Source organism: Suricata suricatta, chromosome 1, assembly GCF_006229205.1.
Source record: "Suricata suricatta isolate VVHF042 chromosome 1, meerkat_22Aug2017_6uvM2_HiC, whole genome shotgun sequence".
In the NCBI taxonomy this organism is placed as follows: Eukaryota; Metazoa; Chordata; class Mammalia; order Carnivora; family Herpestidae; genus Suricata; species Suricata suricatta.
In genome coordinates, this window is record NC_043700.1 from 125,764,988 (window position 1) to 125,785,651 (window position 20,664).

General features: G+C 37.6%; 1 protein-coding gene, 2 long non-coding RNA genes and 1 pseudogene across 5 annotated transcripts in view; 2 read left to right on the forward strand and 2 right to left on the reverse strand.

Moving 5' to 3' along the window:
- Positions 1–5,458, reverse strand: part of LOC115295498 — a 14,329-nt gene extending 8,871 nt beyond the window's left edge. For 2 of the 3 annotated variants that reach the window (XR_003910432.1, XR_003910428.1), the window contains exon 1: positions 4,760–5,458. This is a non-coding gene — a long non-coding RNA (uncharacterized LOC115295498). Of the gene's footprint in view, positions 1–613; positions 2,401–4,759 lie in introns of those variants that run through there. The other variant, XR_003910429.1, reaches the window with a different exon arrangement.
- On the forward strand, positions 2,071–4,453 carry LOC115295506. The gene is made up of 4 exons (XR_003910434.1): positions 2,071–2,101; positions 2,186–2,197; positions 3,217–3,257; positions 4,288–4,453. It is a non-coding gene; the product is annotated as an uncharacterized LOC115295506 (long non-coding RNA).
- LOC115302963 lies at positions 2,669–2,799 on the forward strand (annotated as a pseudogene).
- Positions 5,459–5,559: 101 nt separating the features above from the next.
- NUDT9 (nudix hydrolase 9) overlaps positions 5,560–20,664 on the reverse strand; it is a 29,897-nt gene continuing 14,792 nt past the window's right edge. Inside the window, exons 4-8 of the mRNA XM_029943357.1 lie at positions 18,226–18,312; positions 11,568–11,679; positions 9,461–9,607; positions 7,879–7,963; positions 5,560–6,487 (exon numbers count right to left, since the gene is read on the reverse strand). Of these exons, the coding sequence (XP_029799217.1) occupies positions 6,309–6,487; positions 7,879–7,963; positions 9,461–9,607; positions 11,568–11,679; positions 18,226–18,312 (610 nt within the window). The 3' untranslated portion in view covers positions 5,560–6,308. The remainder of the gene's footprint in view (positions 6,488–7,878; positions 7,964–9,460; positions 9,608–11,567; positions 11,680–18,225; positions 18,313–20,664) is intronic.

Below are 20,664 nucleotides of genomic sequence, written 5' to 3' on the forward strand. Positions count from 1 at the left end.
TAAGTTGACACAACAACCCTTTCCATCACTGAAGAGGGTGAAAATGAAGAGTCAAAAGACTTAGACTTACAGAATCAGTTGATTTTGGAGAAATGAAATGGACTTGATGATTTCTTTACTGATGACATATTGGCATAAAAACATAATACATTAAAGATTATCAAAACTAAATTCCAATAGACAATGCTTTTTTTTCCTTTGGCCTGAAATGCACACAATTCAATTTTTTAATAAGGCCCTTTATTGATAACAATAAGTTATTCAGAATATTAACTCATGAAATTAGAGAAGAAATACTTGAGTGGAATTACAAAAGATAACACTAAAAAATTCCATTTCTTTCTCTAAAAACATACTTTTCATACTTAAACATTTTCAGAAATCAACAAAGATCTTACAACAGATACTTTTTTTTTAAATGTTTATTCATTTTTGAGAGAAAGACCAAGGCAGGAGGGGCAGAGAGACAGGGAGACAGAATCAGAAGCAGGCTCCAGGCTCTGAGCTGTCAGCACAGAGCCTGATGTGGGGCTCAAACCCACGAACGTGAGGTCATGACCTGAGCTGAAGTCAGATGCTTAACCAACTGAGCCACCCAGGTGCCCCGACAGCAGATACATTTATTCTAAGATCTCTCTTTTTTTTTTTTAAAGACTATCATTTAAAATGGTACATTTTACCATTGGTGGTATCTTAGAATCAGGGACATGCAGTATTTTGTAAAAATGTCAGAAACTTAGGCCTAAATCATTTGTGTGCCAGAGATAAAATTTTTTGGGATCTGAGGCTATTTAAAGCCAACCATCTTGAGGAATATTTAAGTGTCACAGAAAAGTTGAGCTCAAACAACTTCGGAGTCTAATCAATAAGAACCTAAGTCTCTAGAGTTCAAGTGCTGGTGCTCTTCCTATAATCCTCTCTGTCAGCAACATTATAGCCCATTTCCAAATGGCAGACAATAAAAGTTCCAGCATATTTCTAACCAAAAATGTTTTAGGAAACTGCCTGCAATGATTAATCATTAATGATTAACAAAAAAAATCATTAATGATTACAAATTGGCAAGTTGATCTTTACATCAAAACATGCAGAAAGAACACTGGCCTGTGGTTGGAAAGCCTAGATTCAAATCTTGGATTCTAATTTCTCTCTAGATTTAATCTCTTTTACAATTAAATTAGCTGCACAACCCTGGGTAAAGGTATCATTTTACCTCCCAGGTCTCTTCCAGTGCAAAACAGGACTCCTCAGATACAGGACTCATTCACATTACCAGATCTGAACACTTAATATCTATTTATACTTTCTTTTTCGGAACTTTTTTTTAAAGTGCTGTTGGCCACAACTTATCCTGGAAAGACTTCTGACAGAATAACTTCTAGAACTGCCCTATCTTCGCAGCCATGATAATTTTTTTCTACCAGGAGTCCTAGTTAAGTCAGCAGGGAGGAAGAGGGACCCTAGGGAAACGCTGCCTCGGGTATTGCCCTCGCCTTAGCGAACATCGGGACGTGTTTAGCTTATATATTCTTGCACACACGCTGGGATGGACAGCTCTACAAGTATGGAGGGAGTCACTTTCTTTCACTGGTCAGTTCCTTGACCAAGCTGCCAGTCTGACAGAAGGACCCGTGGAAGCTACAAAGCAATACTTTTTCCAGCAAAACTGCTTGTATAAGCAAACTCTTGTAGCAAAGTGTTTATAGCCATCCTAAAATTTTGGGTGAAGTATCATTCACATAGGGAATTTTCATACTTCAAGAAACCTAGCACTTGCACGGATATGTAAACAGTGAGTTTCTTAACCGTTCACATCAAGTTCTTATCCTTCCGAAACAGTAAATACAATTACAATAAAATATTTCTGTGAATTAAGGGAACTTAAATCTAGATATTGCATATCCATTTTAAAATCTTACATCAATAAAACTATAAAATGGAATTAATTTTTCAGAAAAAAAGATTTTCATATAGAAAAATCTTCTAGCTTATATGTGTGCTAAGTTACAAATAAGTTAAAAAGTAAGCCCATTCATAACACTAGCATTGATCTATTTTTCTTCTTTCACAGTTAATCACTTTTATTTTGAACCAACTTGGGGTAAGCTCCTATTAATTTTTAAGCTATTATAAACTATAAGCCTATTTAATGGACTGAGGGTAATATCTTTTTTTTATCTTTTAGGGCTTCTTTGGGGTAAGACTTTATTTCTATGATTATATTGATAAAAACAAGTGACTTTTAATATCAGGAAAGGTAAGGAGAACTCTCCTGAACTATAAAAACATATGGCAAATCAAACCTGACCGACTCACCCAAATTAGAGCTTCTGAGTTAATTTCTGCAGATCTAAATAGGTATTCTTTTCATAAGGCCATGGTATTTGACAAAATTTCAGCCTACAGAAATATATGCAATATTAGGTTAAGAAATTCAAACAGTAAATTTACCTTAAGCTTGTGTTTACATTATGGACAATTCATGGTAAGCAGTGAGAAAAGTCTGCTGTGAAACTACCAAATATAGAAATGGCCGTATTTCAAGGCAAGGCAAAACATCTCCTTAACCCCAAATCATCAGCTTGCTGGATGCAGAGGCTACAAATCTTGAGACTTCTGCTTTGATTCTCAACCAAGTTTGTTCTCATTTTAAAACACACAAAAGACAAGCTTTGTGCAGTAGCAGTATCATAGCCAATTAGGTGTGTCCAAGGCATGATTATTGCTAATTGAAAATATATACAAAAGATAGATAATTCCTTTTTTAAATATCTGAATGTCATTCCAAATTATATATGGTATGTATTTATTGTAATCTATATTGAGAGAAGCTAATGAGTCAAAATATTCTCAGTCTCAATTTTGAGAAAGAAATTGGATTCCACCCAAGTCTTCCTTCTTACACATTTTATTGCCCCCAAATGGTTATTTAGTATTTCTTACCACTCCAAATGCTCTTATCAGGCCATCAAAGGCCAAGTAGGAGAAGCTAAAGGCTTTGTTGCAGAAAAACCCAGTTGAGGATTCAATTTATCAACATTTAAGGTGTAACAGGACCACGTTATTTTCTATCTGCCAATACACATGATTATATGAATACTAACCCATAAGCAATAAAATAACCGTAAGATGGGAGACATCAGTGGAAGCAAAGAAGAAATTACGGCAAGAATACCTTCATGTAATAACAAGAATCTGTATCGTTTATTTTGACAGAGATAATTCTCTCCCTCCTATGTCAGAAGTTATATACTAAGGTTAGTAAAATCTCCAAATATCTTTCAAGCACTACTATATATTTTAAAAAATTTTTATCTTAGGAGTTTAATAGTCTCAGGTCACGACCATATTGATATATTAATAGTATGATGAAAGGTGTACTGATGAAAGCAGTAATTAGCCTACTTAAATTATAAATGCTTTCTTCAAAGGATGTATTTTTAAATCAGATTTATTAAAACCTCACATATGTGTTAGAAAATAATGCCAACCACCATTTCTTTTACTGTAAGAAAATATAGCAGTTAGCTTCTAAAAGTGGTTGGAATTTTCAGACGCCTTCTTTAGCGACCAAATATTCAGGTTTTAGACCGTTATGGGCTTGCTATGGAAGTTTAGCATATGCTTCCATTTGAGTTTTAAATGCTGGCAAAAGTTCCAGAACACCTACTAGCAAGACAAACACAGAATGCTGCCACATATCCTTAGGTTCAGATATTATCAAATAAACTGTGTTTGGGCTCAAATTATGCAAACAGTTGCAATGATGCTACTTCACTCAGCTGTGGCTTTAAGGTCAAGTCATAAACGATTAACTGTATTACTGCGGATGACTTAAGTACTGCTTAAATAATATATAATCTTCCAAACTGCATACTTAAAGCAACAAATCATCAAAGCTTCATGACCTTCGTAGGGAAATACAATACAGAATAGGTTTGGAACCAGGCAGACCAGGGTTCAAATCCCAGCTCTGTCCCTTACTGAATAACCTTGGGACAATCTTTAGAAGCATCATTTTCATCTGTGAAATGGAAGTAATACCACCTAACTTCACAGGATTGTTGTGAGGATTGAGTGATATAATGTAGATACTCAGTAAATGGTATCTGTTATTACTACTTTACTAAATATCCTTTAGACAAAAAGTATTCTGCAAGTGTTCTTCCTTATACCTAAAATAGAAGAAAAGCAAATATGCAGGCAATATCGCCTAGTGATATAGGAGCAGATATTCCTCCAAAAATATCTTCAACTAACATTTTAATCTGGTTTTTCTTATTATAGATGATGCTGGATATTTATAACACTTATCAGAAGATTATCTACTTCTATCTATAGCAGTTTTATAATCTTGCATACTTTACAAATGTTGCAGAGAAAACTCTAAAATGCCATGAATTCATTATTAATACACCATGTGCTTTAATCATTCTTTAAATAAAATGTTACTATTACCTAATATCTTTTCTAACAAATTTAAATGTTTCAACACTATTAGACATAAGTAAATGTTGACCTTCAGGGAATTGCTCAAACTTTCTCAAGAGCGGTTGTAAGCAGCTTAAAGAACCCTATTCAGTGCCAGGAAATGGCAGTCCCTTCCTGCCAAACAGTACAAGTAGACCCCAACTCTTTGATTCTGGGAGAAGGTCATCCACCCCCTCAGCTAATGAGTGGGTCATCCTGGTCAAGCACAAGTCCCTTATTACATACCAGGGACCAAGATTTCATCGATTTTAGAAAATTAATACTATACCTCAGCCTTACAACTTCTCCAGAGGGCTCTGAAGCAGCATCCAGAAAGCAAACGTTTCAATGTTTCTCGGCAAACCGTAAGTCACACTAATGAGAAAAAAGCTTCCTGTCAGTTTAGGTCGGGTTTACCACCAAAGGAAAAGTGGTTTGGACACTAATTTAGCAGAGGTGGGGGGGGACTTTTGATATCCAGTAGCCCAAGTTCTGTTCTCAAGCTACAGAATAAGCCTAATACCTTTTTCAAATATGTGAAGAAAAGGAAACAACCATGTCTTGATCCCTTACACCTTCTTTTCTTCAGATGCCCTGTCTGTAGTCCAACTAGAATTAAGATGGAATTATGATGGTCTGTACTTGAGGTTGACAGGAGTAAATACCATGGGACTTTCCCAATAAATCTTAGCCAGAATGTGACACACATGCCCACCAAGACAAGTATTATTTTCCTTCCTCTTCTCTGCTTCCATAAGCACCTAGAACATCAACTCTTTCCTTTCTCTGGGAATTATAATGTTAACAGTGGGCCTCCCAAAAACCTAATCCTTAATATTCCCTTCCTAACAAAAAAATATGTTTAACTCTCAAAGACTTCCCTCTATTTCTGTCTCATTTCAATACTTTCTGAACAGTTTTTTCGTTTTTTTTTTTTTTTACTTTTTAGAGAGAGGCAGAAAGAGAATGAGAATCGCAAGCAGGCTTCACACTGAGTGTAGAGCCCAACACAGGGCTCGATCTCACAACCCTGGGTTCATGATCTCAGCCAAAATCAAGAGTTGAACACAACCAACTGAGCCACCCAGGTGCCCCTGAATGTCTATTTTTAATTCATTTATGATACATACAGTTACAGTAGAGTGAAATAAATACATCAATTTAAATTACTAATTTCCTGGACACAGTTTTAAATTCAGAATTTTTGAAAAATGAGAATGTGAACTGTTGTTCATTGATCTTGATCTTTATTAACTAAAAGAGTGGCTAAGATTTCCTGAAAAAACTGATGCCTTTAGAGTCAAAACATAAAGTTACCATTTTTGGAATCCACTTCAACAAGATCACATAAAGCAAAATATGAAGCAATAATTTAAAGATCGGTTAGATTAGACAGTGGCAGTGCCCTCCTAAAAGAGTCTGAAATGGCAGAAACATCCTTCAGACCCTAGATCAAAAGGGAAAAAAAGAAAAAAAACCGACAAATAAGAAATAGATGGAAAGCAGAAGTTACAGCTGACCCTAAATTTCATGTTATTCAGATTATGGTTCTTCAAAGAGCATCAGTTGTTTAGATTTGGTTTAAACCATGCTTAAATAGAATACATACGAAATATGTTGTTGTTTTTCTTTTGCCTGGAAAGCAGAACATTATGTGTTGCATTTCACTGTATTTACTAATTTTATTCTGATGAAAATCTTCGAAATGCAAAGTTTTAAAAGTGAATGAAACAATTTCAAAGTGACCGACCCTGCCCCCCTTTATCCTGTGAGCGCTGCTGTACCGCCTTCTCTTCAGCGCCTGCTCCTCTGCTGGCCCGCGGCCGTCAGAGATGCGGCTACAGCCCGCGACAGTCAGCGTCAGAGTCCTCACTCCAGTGTGCATCCCGTTTCTCTGCCACGAGTTTGATGAACTGAGAGTGACTGGCATAAAGCTGGAGTCGATGACTGATGTCCACCCATTTCACTTTTCCGGCATCATCTCCAGCTTCTAGGGTAAGGTTATCCATTATCTCACCTATTGCCAAAGTAAAAACATCACCAAGAAAAAGTAATTCATTTATTTATGTCCTTTACAACGTAACTCTGTAGCTTCAAGTATTCCTACTGAAAACAATCTTAAATCATTAGGTGGCTCAGGGAATTAAAAACTAGAAGGTTCCAAATTTTCCAAATGCCCAAATTTTAACCACATTACTAAATTTTAAGTAGAAACACCAGTAAAAAAGCTTTTCTCTTTAAAAAGTATGAATATTACAGGCACCTGGGTGGCTCAGTCGGTTAAGCATCATACTTGGCCCAGGTCGTGGCCTCACAGTTCGTGAGTTTGAGCCCCACATCAGGCTCTATACTGCCAGCTCAGAGCCTGGAGCCTGCTTCAGATACTGTGTGTGTCTCTCTCTCTGCTCCCCACCCCCCAACACACACACACACACACACACACACACACACACACACACAGTCTCTCAAAAATAAATATACATTAAAAAATTAATTTAAAAAAAGAAAATTAGCCTTAAAAAAAGAGTTCATATTAAATGAGCATGACAACTTACATCAAAAAATTTTAAAAAAATAAAGCAATTATTGGCAACTCATTTTACACTCTTAAGTGGACCTTTCTAAAATAAGCATGGGAGCACCTGGGCAGATAAGGGTCCCCCTCTTGATTTTGGCTCAGGTCATGGATCTCATGGTTCACTGACAGCACAGACGACGTGGGATCCAGCCCTGCATTAGGCTCTGCACAGATAGCCCAGAGCCTGCTTGGGATTCTCTTTTTCCCTCTCTCTCTGTCCCTCCCTCTCTCTCTCTTTCAAAATAATAAACTAAATAAGTAAAGTAAGCATGACACCAAACCAGAAACTATAAATGAAAATATTTATCAAAAAATTAAAAACAAAGCTCCCAGTCACTGCTGGGAATGTTAACGGCCTACTTCTGGAGGACAGTTTGACAGAGCTTGAAAAAAGCAAATGCTTGGGCACCTGGGTGCTCGGTCGGTTGAGCAGCCAACTCTTGATTTCGGCTCAGGTCATGATGCCAGAGTCACAGGACTAAGCCCCTCATTAGGCTCCATGCTGAGCACAGAGCCTGTTTGAGATCCTCTCGCTCTCACTCTCTGTGCCCCGCTCCCTGGGTGGCTCAGTCGGTTAAGCAGCCTACTCTTGGTGTTGGCTCTGGTCATGATCTCATGGTTCGCTAACAGCATGGAGCCTGCTAGGGATTCTGTCTCCCTCTCTCTCTGCCCCTCTCCTGCATGCGCACTCATTCTCACGCATGCTCTCTCTCTTTAGAGAAAAAAACTAATAATAAACTTAAAAGAAAAAAAATTGCTCTCTGAGGAGCATCTATTCCACAAAAACCACAGTGCCTCTTACGAAGTCAGTTTAATAAACATAAGTTTACCTGTCTCATCATGGTAGTTCACAGCTTCTGTCTCCATCCATGCATTATCAGTATTTCGAGGATCATCAACATATCCTTTATATATCTATTTTTAAAAGGTAGCAGACAAAAAAAGTGTACAGTGAAACACAAATGGGCGAAGCAGATGCATGCTACATCAGAAATGTAAATATCTTATTACAAAACAATGTGCATATAATTAACTTCACTTAACTGTACATTATAAAGTTAAGATGGTAAATTACGTGTTACGTATTTTTTACTACAATAAGATAAAGTGCCAACCTAAAATTGTCAGCAGGCAATAATTAAGCATTTATTTATGATCAAAGAACTGCAATTCCGGGTATGTAGATTTGGGTGGCAACCCAGTGTCCCACTAGGGAGCAGAGTCAGAGGTTTTTAAGATGGAAAGAGAATGCTTGTATAAGTTGTTTACAAAGAATTGTGATTGGCGTTGCTGCAGAAAACTGGTTTTGGATGAATATAATTGGTTGCTAAGGCTATCACCAAGCAAGTCCCTTTTGTAGCAAGCTGCAGGTGTTTGTGTAGTCTTCGGAGTACTTGTGGTTTAGCCCCATTTAAAAGACGAGGCCCCACCTGGTGAGGAAGTGCATACGGCCCACTCCCTACAGGCCTCTTCGCTCCATTTTAAGACTCCTCGACACAAGTGACTCTCCTTTCACAAATGAAATGTAAGTATCATAGAAACTTTCATGTGGCATTCCACATGCTTGTTTTAAATTTCCTACAAGTATTCTCAAGGTCAGCTTTAAAATTCACAAAACCCTCAACTCCTCAGACTCTAATTTCATAATTTGAGAATAGACATATTTGGGCCATAAGACTTTTTTAAAGGCTCTGTAAATATTTTTCTGTTTATAATTTCCACAATTATAGTTTCAGACAGACAAAGATAGATTCTTTTAGTTAAAAAGAGAGATCTATAAATAAATTTAGTAAAGACTAATATTTAAGCTATTAATATAAAGATTTGGATCTAGCCATCTAACACAAATGTGACCCCAAAAGACTGAACATAAATAAATAAGAAATCCTAATTCTAGAAAAAAAACAAAGCAATTCAAACAAAAGCAAGCAAAAAAGACAAGAAACTGTCTTTTCCTTATTATCAGTACACATATACCTTATAAGGTAAAATCACAAAGGGTATGTAGACAAAACATAAGACTTAAATGGTTACCAACCAGAAAAATTCTGAATAACATAATTTAAAATGTAAATGTACCCTCAAAAGAGCTAAATTCATGTTAATTTTTAAAAAAGGTTTCTAGATGGATGGGTGACATCAGTGTCACTTTAGCTCACATCTAAAGAAAAACTAAGAGGAAAAAAGTATATTCTAATAAATGTAACTGACCAAAAGCTGGGCTATAAAACTTTAAGTAGAAATCTATTTACAATAAAGATCTACTATAATTTGTTTTTATGAATATGTATTTCAAATATGCAAGTAATTCACTCTATTCAAAAAACAATCTATCAGATTCTCAGGTGAACTTTTAAGGAATTTCCACTAGTGCATGAGGCTAAATCCTTCGTAGGAACCACCACTTCTTACCACGAGATGCTCCTGGCTGAAGAGTTTGTGCAACTGTTTCTCTAATTCTCTCTTTTCTGCACTGGATTTCTGTAGGGAGTTGAGAGCTTCCTCACCAAATTCTCTTTTCAGTGTAGCACTGATTTTCTCTCCTGGATCCACCATCCCCTAATAGCCACATTATTATTAAAGAAAAAAAAAGTAAAAGGCTTTAATTCATTCTACAAATATTTACTAGGTGACGCAGCAGACAGGCCTTGTTCTACCTGGCCGTACTCATGACCCCCGTTCTCCTGTGATACCTTCTCTAAACCAGCGGATTCTAGGAGAAGCAGCCAATCAGGGTATCTCATGTATCTGACTACAGTAATTTGTCCAAGGTTAGCCAATGGTAAACGGAGCCAATCAGACTCCTTTCCTGGTATCTTCCAGATTCAAGCTAAGGAGGGAAGGCCCGGAGGCAAGAAAGCACATAGCAAGCTGATACTTCCCCACTATTCATTCCACCCCAGCCACAAGGACCTCCTGAATGTGCCCGGACAAACCCCACTTGAGGCCTTTGTACCTGCTGTTACTTGTGTCCAGCATGCGTCACTCGTTCACCTTCTTCAAATCTTTGCTTAATGTTACCTTCTCGGAGAGACCTTTTATAACCACTCTAATCTAAAACTGCAAACTCTCAAATGTTTCCTAGTCTGCTTCCTTGCTTTAGTTCTTTTTCTTAATATTTATATCTTCAAACATACAATAGCATATTTTATATTATCTGCTTCCCCCACTGGAATGTGAGCTCTAAGAAAATGGGTGTTTCCGTTGCTGTTACATTCTCAATGTCTAATGTATCAGCAAACAAAAGACAGATACTCAAAATATACTGATTAGATGAATGATTATCAAAATGACATCAGGGACAACAGTTTCCTTACTGATCAGAGGTTCAGATGAAAATAAAAATATAAAATCCTATGATGAAATCATTGTGTTTTGCATTAAGCATGGGTGAAGTTTGACAATTTGGCTCATAATAATTAAGTTTTTATCACAGTCACCTAGGACTCTTATTTCCAATATATTTTTATCCTACAAAGAAAAAAAACCACTCTTGCAGATAGCAGTATATTTTAAAGAATCATCCTCTTGTCAAAATTATCTCCATTTCACAATACGGCATAAAATATAAAACCCTCTGTTGCACACCTACACATTTTTAACAGCACTTCAAATATGTCTATTTCTGAAGATATTACAGAAATTTTAAAAACTACAAGGAGGGGGGCCTGAGTGGTTCAGTTGGGTAAGTGACTTCAGCTCAGATCATGATCTCACAGTGTGTGAGTCTGAGCCCCACACTGGGCGCTCTGCTGTCAGCACGGAGCCCACTTCAGATCCTCTGTCCCCCTCTCTCTGCTCCTCCCCAGCCTGCTCGCTCACTCTCTCTCTCAAAAGTAAATATTTTTTAAAAGTTGTTTTTTTAAACTAAAAGGAACAGTAATATGAATTATCTTTTTTATGTCTAAATTTAATGAAAATTCAATAAATCAATGCTGTCATACCGTGGATTTGGAAGTAGGGGTTGAGTTCTGAGTTGGGAATCCAACATATATGAAGACCTACTTTATGCCAGGTGTTTTATATGCTCTTGCTAGTAATCCCATGAAGTAGATATAATTATGTAAATTTTAAAGAGAAGGGCCTGGGGCACCTGGCTGTCTCAGTGAGTAGAACAAATTAACTCTTGATCTCAGTGGTGTGACTTAGAGCCCCACGTTGGGTGGAGAAACTACTTAAAAAACAAATAAAAATTTAAGAAATTTAAGATAAGGGTCTGAACTCCATATTGTCAGCTCAAAGTAGAAAGGCCAAGGTACAAGCCTAGGTCTAATTCCAAAGTCCATGTTCTTTTCCAATAACTGTATAATTAGACTCAAATTCTAACAGCCTTGATGTACTGTCATACACTTGCTATTGACAGTGAGACTTCATTGCAGTGATAAATGACAAAAGAATTACCAAGTGAAGTATGAAGGAATGGAAGGTAAATGGAGGATAAAGATCTATACACAATAACCTTGCAGTAAATGAAACAACTAAAAAGAACTTAAAATATTAATTTAATTTTAAATCTTACCCCTGGGATTGCCCATTCTCCACAGTCTTTCCTTTTTATTGCCACAAACTGTAAGATGTTTTTCCCAGAAGCAGGATGGGTAATTTTATTCCCACTTTTATCTCTTTTCCACCTGTAAATAGTAACATAAAATCATAACTGATTTTGAACAAAGAATAAGGATCTATATCAAGCTTGAGACAAAGTTATAAAGATGCATTTTTCTTTATAACAAAAGTATATATAAATTTACCTCTCAGCTAGTCTTACCAAAAAGATTACTTTGTATTAGAAATATTCTCAGGCACCTGGGTGGCTAATTAAGCTTCTGACTCAGCTCAAGTGGGGGTCTCACAGCTCATGGGTTCAAGCCCCGCGTCGGGCTCAGCGCTGACAGCTCAGAGCCTGGAGCCTCCTTCATATTCTGTGTCTCCCTCTCTCTGCAACCCCCCCTCCCCTGCACATGCTCTGTCTCTGTCTCTCATAAACAAACATTATTTTTTTTTTAAATTCTGTATTTAGCACTGTTAGAAACTAAGTCAGATGTCTACTTTCCAATAAAGATACTGTATTCTCTGTAATAAAAATTCAGAATATAAGTAGTTTTTACTATTTAAAGTATTATCAAAAAAAAGTTTAAAAGCATAACAGAATTTAGAGGATGGGTCATGAAACTTTAAAAAAAAAGTCAAAGGATCCTTTTTAAGAATCACTTTTAGTATAAAAGATCTGGTAAGATTTCCTTTTAATGGGTTACTCTTATCAAAAATGCAGGTTACACAATACAAGTTCAGCTGGTCTCAACAATAGTGCTTCTCAATCTTTATGCCCGTTCTTAATTAAAAAAAACACCACTCTATCCCTTAGTTTGTTTGTTTTTTTAGGTATCATGGTGGCGCACTTGGGTGGCTTCGTTGTTTGAGCATCTGATTCTTGATTTCAGCTCAGGTCATGATCCCAGAGCATGGGATCAAGCCCTGCCTCACTCAGTGCAGAGCTTGCTTGGGACATATTCTCATTCTCATTCTCATGGTCTCACTCTCTCTTTCTCTCAGGTTTTATTTTTTAGTAATCTCTATACCCAAATGGGCCTCAAATTTACAACCCTGAGATCAGGAGTCTCATGCTCTACCGACTGGGCCAGGCAGACGCCCCCAGAATGCGCTTTTTCTAACCACAGCCTCTTTCCCAGAGATGCTGACACATCTACCTTTCTCTTATCTACCCCTACCACACACAATTTTAAGAACTGTTCTAATACTATCTTAGGCAAAGAAAAAGATTTTGAACCTCCAATACTAAACCAAAAAAGAAAGCCTACGATCTAATCATTGCTTTAAATTAGATTCAATTAAATAAATGAGTTTAAACAGGAGTTCTCCTCCACACCCACCACAAATAAATAAATAAATATGAGCTTCCAGCTTTCTTTATATAGTGGTTGCCTACCATCTAACCCACAATTCCTGCCCTGAAAGAGCTCATAGTCTAGGAGTGGAGCTAGATGTATAAGTGAATAAATTATAAGAGAGTGACAGTTTGACAAGTACAGTAAATAGAAATGAAAGAATAATTAGTACAGGAAGGTAGCATCTGTTTTTAAGGATGCCTGACGTAGGTATGACATGAGCAAGAAACAAAGGTATAAAATAATATGTTCAAGAAACTGAATCTGTAGGTGGGATCTGGCACCATGGCACCACAGAGGGAAGAAGGATGATGAGCCAGACAAGTAGGCAAAGATTTCATCAAATTCATCTGCGTAGAGAGCCAGAAAATATTTTTAAGCAGGGTACGACCATAAGCAATTTATATTTAAAAAGCTCACACACTTTGACAAAAGTGTGGAGGCTGGTTGGGAAAAAAGCAAGACTGGAGGCTAGAAAACTGTCACCACTGATGAGGGAGCACAAGGTGAGCTGACAGCGAAGTACAAGCTAGCCAACCCTCCCCAACCCTGCCCCAGGGGTGATGTTGTGTGATCTTCCTCAGGCGCTCCTGGCTGCCCAAGAACAAAGGAGAAGAAAGAAAACAAATGGTTAGAGATTACAGTCATGCAGGATACGAGTCTCTATCAGTTTACTAATACCTTAGTAAATTACAAGAAAAAGTCAAACTTATCAATAGCCTAATCTTCAGAAACCTAAACTCAGCTTCCTAGAATCCCAACATCACCCCTCCATAGCAACATGGGGAACAAAGACAAGGGGGAGATGGCAGGTAAAATGAAATGTCTTTATAACTTGCAGCCCAACTGACAAATACTTGAGGCAAATACAGAGGATAACATTTCTCCAGGAAGCCCCTGTGGTCATAATGTTAATGCCTTACTAGAGGGAAAACAGCCTTAGCTGACAATAGCAAGGCCTCAGGTGTCTTAGGAGTCCTCTTTAGCATATGAAGTCCCTGGGGGGGGGGGGGGGGCTTTCCTTTTGCCTTTACCTCCCCCCCACCCAACCCCATAGTATATTAGCAGTCACTCCTCACAACCCCAGTGCAGCTCTTTCTGCCCATGGGTCCCGTCCCCGTGCTTTAATAAAATCACCTTTTTGCACCAAAGACGTTTGCAAGAAATCTTTCTTAGTCATCAGTTCCAAACCCACCATCACCCCAAAACCTCATCACCATGATCTGGGCACAAGATTATGAGAACAGGACCGAAGGCAGACATGGTACTTTTACTTCCTAAGGCCCATTGATACAGCATTTATTATGTACCTGATACTGTTTTAAGTCTTTCATGTATTTATCCATTTAAGCCTCAAAAGTAGTTGTACTATTTATTTATATTGTCTTCATTTTACAAATGTGGAAAATGAAGTCCAGAGTAGATTAAACTTGTCCAAGACCACACAGCTAAGTGGAAGTGTATAAACCAAAACCTGAAGGCAGACAATCTGCTTCCAGAATCTGCACTCTTAATCACCATACTGTCTACTTAAATCAATCAAACAGAATGTGTACACTAATTGGGTAAGAGGAGGGCATACGCAGGTGAATGATGCTCTGTTCATTCACAGACACTTACTAGCACCTACTATACATTACATTCGAGGAGCTGGGAAAATGAAGCTGGGAGAGACACTGCTGGGAGAAAGAGGGCCAGACTGATGATGAACAGCTCGCATATCCGGTTTACCTTCTAAGATTTTACCCCAAAGGCACTCATTTAAGAATTAATGAGGGGCGCCTGGGTGGCTCAGACAGTTAAGCTTCCAGCTTCGGCTCAGGTCATGATCTCACAGTTCGTGGGTTCGAGCCCCGCAACAGGCTCTGTGCTGACAGCTAGCTCAGAGCCTGGGCCCTGTTTCAGATTCTGTGTCTCCGTCTCTCTCTGACCCTCCCCTGCTCGTGCTGTCTCTCTCTGTCTCTCAAAAATAAATAAAAAACATTTAAAAAGTTAAAAAAAAAAAAAGAATTAATGAGCAGTGTAGTTTCCTGTTTTGTTCCTTACTGTAAATACCAAATGATGTGGGAAAGGCAGAAGGAAATGGCAGATAAAATTATATTTCCTTATTACCTGTAGCTCATTGACAAATAACTTGAGGAAGGCAGAGTAAAACATTTCTCCAGGACCTACCTACTGTCTTAATGTTAATGCTTTGCTAGAAGGAAAAACCACCTTAGCCTGACAATAAATAGGCTTCCAGTATCTGGTGAGTCTTCTTTAGCGTATGAAAATCCTTTTGGACACTTCCCCTTGACTTTACTGCCCCAACTTCCCAAGTATATAACCAGTCTCTCCTCAGAGGTCCCAGTGCCGCTCTTTCTGCCCACAGGTCCTATCCCCATGCTTTAATAAAATCACCTTTTTGCATGGAAGGAGTCTCAAGAATTCTTTCTTGGCCATCAACTCTGATCCCCATCACTGCAAAACCTCATAATCAAATAAGCTATTATCAAATTTAAAACAAAATTATTGATATAATGGAAATAACGTATATTTTCATTAATTAACCTCATTAACATTTCTTAAATGCCAATGATTATTTCTAAATACTATTGATAGTCCCTCCCCACTTCCGATGGCCCACGCTTTCCTGTCTTACCAAAACTGGAAAGAAAATAATACCATTAACTATGGATCTGACTTTATTCACAGTAATATAACAACACTTGGCACCTCATTTTCACTTTAAAGGATCTAAAGGAACATCAGATAGTTGTAAACATCACATCTCTAGGACAGGGCCCTGCTAACAGAGATCTTTAACACTCCAGGGAGAGCAGAACAAGAGCATTTGTGAAACTCTACACTATACAGCACTGTTCTGAATCAGGAAGTACTTGAAAGAAAAGGGAATAGAATCTTTAAAGTGCCTAGGTGATTCTTAGGATTACTGATTAGTGGAAAAACTGGTATAAAATAAAATTTAAAAAGCATAATATCTGGAGCCAAATAATGCTGATTCAAATTTCAGATCGACAAAGATTTAGGCACTTAACTCCAGTGAGTCTTCATTTTCAGATCTATAAAACAGATGTTAACACCTACTTTGAGGAGTTCTGTGAGAAACAAATGGAAAAACTGATCACAGCACCTAGCAGAGGAGAGCAATACATTTTAACCATATGCTTAGCCTTGTTGATGCTTCCTTTAACATCTTACCTTCTTCTCTTCCTTCCATTTCCACTGCCACTCACTCATTGAGAGCAACTCAGAGGTTAATGTATGCATTACTGAGGTAGCAAAGAACATCAACCTAACAATATAGGTGAAAGCTAGACTCTACCATCTGTGGGCTTTTCCATAGCTTTGGACCCTCTCAAAGGCTTCAGCTGTTGCATTTGTATAATGGCAGAATTTAGCTCAAAAAGTCTATTACTTCAAAACGATGCAACACAATCACCACACACACTCCCATGTATTTGGTCCACCAGAGATAAAGACAAGCTAATGAGAGGCTAACTTCCAAGTGTCTAGCTTCCCTTTTCTGCTTCTTGTCCCCTTACTAGCATTCCTACTTCAAATGTTTCACACCTTCCTGGTTTTAGCCAGCCTTACCAATATTGCAAAAAAAATTATACTGTCATTAATATTTTTTACTTATATTCATTAATAAAAGTATATTACCTCTTCCCATTTCATTTAAACCATAAGGTTTCCAAAGAAATTTTATTTATTTAGGTTTATTTATTTATTTTGAAAGAAAGAGCATACATGCACTTGGGGGGGTGGGGGGGGCAGAGAGAGACAGGGAGAGAGAGAGAACCCCAAGCAGGCTCCGCACTCTCAGCACAGAGCCAGATGCAGGACTCGATCTCACAAACTATGAGATCATGACCTGAGCCAAAATCAAGTTGGACACTTAACCAACGGAACTACCCAGGTGCCCCTCCAAAGGAATTTTAAATGTACAGGTGGGTTGGTAGGTAGACATAAGTAATAGATATGTAGGTAGATGGCTGGGCTGGGCAGGTAGAAGGAAGGAAGGAAAAACTGGGGTGAAGTGTGGGGTAAAGATCTCTTTTGGCAGGGGAACTGAAAGGCCAAGAAGGAGAATAAGATGGGACAAATATTGGTGCCTCTTCCAGTAACTTGAAAATAAGGAAAATAAGCTGCTTTCTTAGAGCTAAACTATGAAATCATTACTGTATCTCAGATCAGAGAAAAAGTTTCCTAAAAGAAAGGAAGACCCTCAAAATTCCAAAATTAAAAAATATTTGCATTATTTAAAAGAAAGTGATGATTACATGTGAAGAGGGAGTTAGTCAATGAAGAAATCCTAAAAACACAAAAACTAAAAGAATGACAGAGATGACAGAATATTCCAGACGTGCCGGAAAGAGGATTCCTACAGAGATGGTCAAGTTCATCTAAACCTAAGATTCACCTGCCTTCCTTATTCTGATTCATGCTTACCAAGGGGCCTTCTGAAAATAATGTGGCTTACAAGACAGATCAGCCTCAGGAAGAGAATGCCTGTCCCCTGTTCTAAAACCATCAAGGGCTCCACTTCATAGTCCTTAATAAAACTGCCCAAAAACTACATGTTGGATTACCCACTATTCTCCTACAAAATCTTCTGCTTCGACCAGCTGGTCTTTTCATTGTCCTTCAGTACTCAGATATTACTACAAGCTGTTCCTGCTGTTCCCCTATCCAAGCTTCAAGTTCAGCTCAAGTCTGCCTCCTTCATAACGCCTTTCTTGGCTGTTTCAGTTTACCATCATCACAAGCCACAGCTAACCTAATTTTCTAAAGCAGCCTGTCTCACCCATTGCATATTGACATGTTTTCTTATATCATATTTTTCATCTTACAAATGATGCCATAGGTCTTCTGTGACAGGGAGCTGAAACTTAGAATTCTTTTATTTTTTTATATTCTTCAAAGCACCTACTCAATTCTGAAAACAGATAGATGTTCAGTAAACACCAGGTGAATTAACTTTGTTCAGATAATGCCTAGCCTACTCATATAAAACTACAGCTTTACACTTCTATTACATTAGTATGATTTCATATCAAGTCCCTTTTAAAATATGGATTTCAAGCATTTGTGCTTATTAGCATATAGATACACACATACATGTATGCAAACACATATACATGTACATATATATATATACATACCCACATACATACGTGTGTGTGTGTGTGTGTGTGTATAAACACATAGTCCGTATTTCTCCAACTACCTGGCTCTTTGCTACTAAAATGTGTTTTTCATTCTTACCTGGTTATAATGGGATCCGCAGCATGATTTGGGCCCCATCGCCCCAAAAGCCCCCGGCCAATCAGTCCTGTCCGTCCTGCAGGATTTCTGAGAAAAGAACATAAAAAATCAATTGAATATGTTCATCTTTCTAAGCCCAACTTGATATGGCTCAAAAGAAGGCAGTAAGCAAAGTAAGAGGGAAATAATATCTCCTCCCAAATCCAGTAGTGCTATCACATATCTGGCACTAAAATCACACACTTCCTTATACTGTTATAACTTTTCTTTTGTGCATGTCTTAAGCGTTGGGCTTGATCCAGGAGAAAGATTCCATCTCCAAAGTTGTTCTATAGGAGAATTTGTTTCAGTTTTCACCTTATACTCCTAAGTTCACACTGGCACCTTACTGGACTCTTACAACAGAGCAGATGAATGGTCTGCACCTAACAATCATCTAGCTCTACAACAGTGAGGATTCACCATTCAAGATACCCACGTTTCTCTTCACTTTCTCAACATCCCCATTTCTTATTCTCATCTCATACAACCCTTCCCATCAAAATACTTTTGTTGGTGGGGCACCGGGGTGGCTCAGTTGGTTAAGTGTCCAGCTTCAGCTCAGGCCATGATCTCATGGTTCATGGGTTTGAGTCCCACATTGGGCTCTGTGCGGACAGCTAGTTCAGAGCCTGGAGCCTGCTTCAGATTCTAGATCTCTCTCTCTGACCCTTCCTTGCTCACACTGTCTCTGTCTCTCAAAAATAAAGAAAGAACATTAAAAAAAAATTTTAATGCTTTTGTTGGGGTGCCTGGGTGGCTCAGTTGGTTGAGCATCAGGCTTCGCCTCGGGTCATGATCTCATGGTTGGTGGGTTCAAGCCCCGCATCAGGCTCTGTTCTGAGCGCTAGCTCAGAGTCTGGAGCTTGTCTTTGGATTATCTGTCTCCCTCTCTCTCTGACCTTCCCCTGCTCATACTGTCTCTCTCTCAAAAATAAATAAAACATTAAAAAAATTTTAATAAATTTTAAAAAATACTTTTGTTACTTTTTAAAGTCCATTTTTTCTTCAGTGGGTTCTTGATTTATTACCAATAATATCTACTTTGTAGCATATAGTGAGGTAGTATTATTCAATATTTCAAATATACCAAAATTCAATTTTTAAAGGAAACAATTTTATAAAAATAGCAACCTACTATTTAACCAAATAGCACAACCCAATGTTAAAAAGTCTGTCAGGTGAACGCAGCAACACTCTCAGGCCTGAGTAATTTTCTTCCAGTCAATATTCCTTAACTGTTCAACTTACATTACATCCCAGTAAAATGCCCTAATCTACAATCTTACCTTTGTAAAGATTATACCTTTGTCCTCCCAATATATGAAAGTAAATAAACAAATAGCCAAAATTTTCCTGGTCAGCCATCTGTTTTTATTATGGTCTTCCTTGTGACTGCTATTCAGGGTGAATCAATTTTTATACTGTACTAGACCCAAAAATATTTCAGCAAGACTTTCAATTAAGACATGATACCTATCCAGGTGACAATAATTTTACTTTGCAAATTCACAGGAGGAGGGGCAGGATGGCCAGGAAATATGTTTTATTCCAGATAAGCACACACCCGTGAACACAAATGATCAAAGCCAATATTTAAAGAGAGAAAGTTCATTTTTATAAATGACCAAGCTTATATAACTTATAAATTACTTATGGAAAAGACACATAGTCTGAGAAGCAGAGAAAGTTGTTTGCAGTGAAAGAGAAATTAAGGCAACACAGAAAGAAAAGCAGAGACAGATTTTCAGTTCTACCCCCTTCCCTAAAGTTAGCTGCATTTACACTTTGGGCTGCTTGAGGTGATCCTATAACCCCACTTTTTACTGAGGCAAGCTAGAATTGTTTCCATTAGACTCGTGACTAAAACAATATGCTATCTTGCCTTTGCTGCCTGTCCTTTTACATGGATAAATATCTTTTAACATATTTTTTATCCAGAAAAAAACTAAGAAATAAGCCAAATGCAAAGAAGGTCTGACTTAAAAAGACAGAAAAGTGAAATTATGACCAAAGAAAGAGTTAGTAAAACTGAAGGACCACTTTGTGGTGAGGGGAGCCAGATCATTGCCTTATCCCTGAGGAATGAAGAATAAAGTTGCAACATTTTTTTCAAGGTAAAAACCATGATTACAAAATGTGATCCTTCTTTGTTTTGTTTGGAGCATGCTAAGTTTACATTTTTTCCTAACTTTTATAATGTCTTCCTGAGGAAAATGGAAATTTTTGGAATTGTGTATAAAAATCATTTTTAAAAGTACAGAAAGAATCTTGGTGTTAAATTACTGGGTTATTTTTATTTTTACTCTTACATGTTTGGATAAATTCTTAGTTTAAGGCATTAATTAAATAAATTTAATAAAGAACTACTGAAGATACAATTCTCGATCCTTCCTCTGT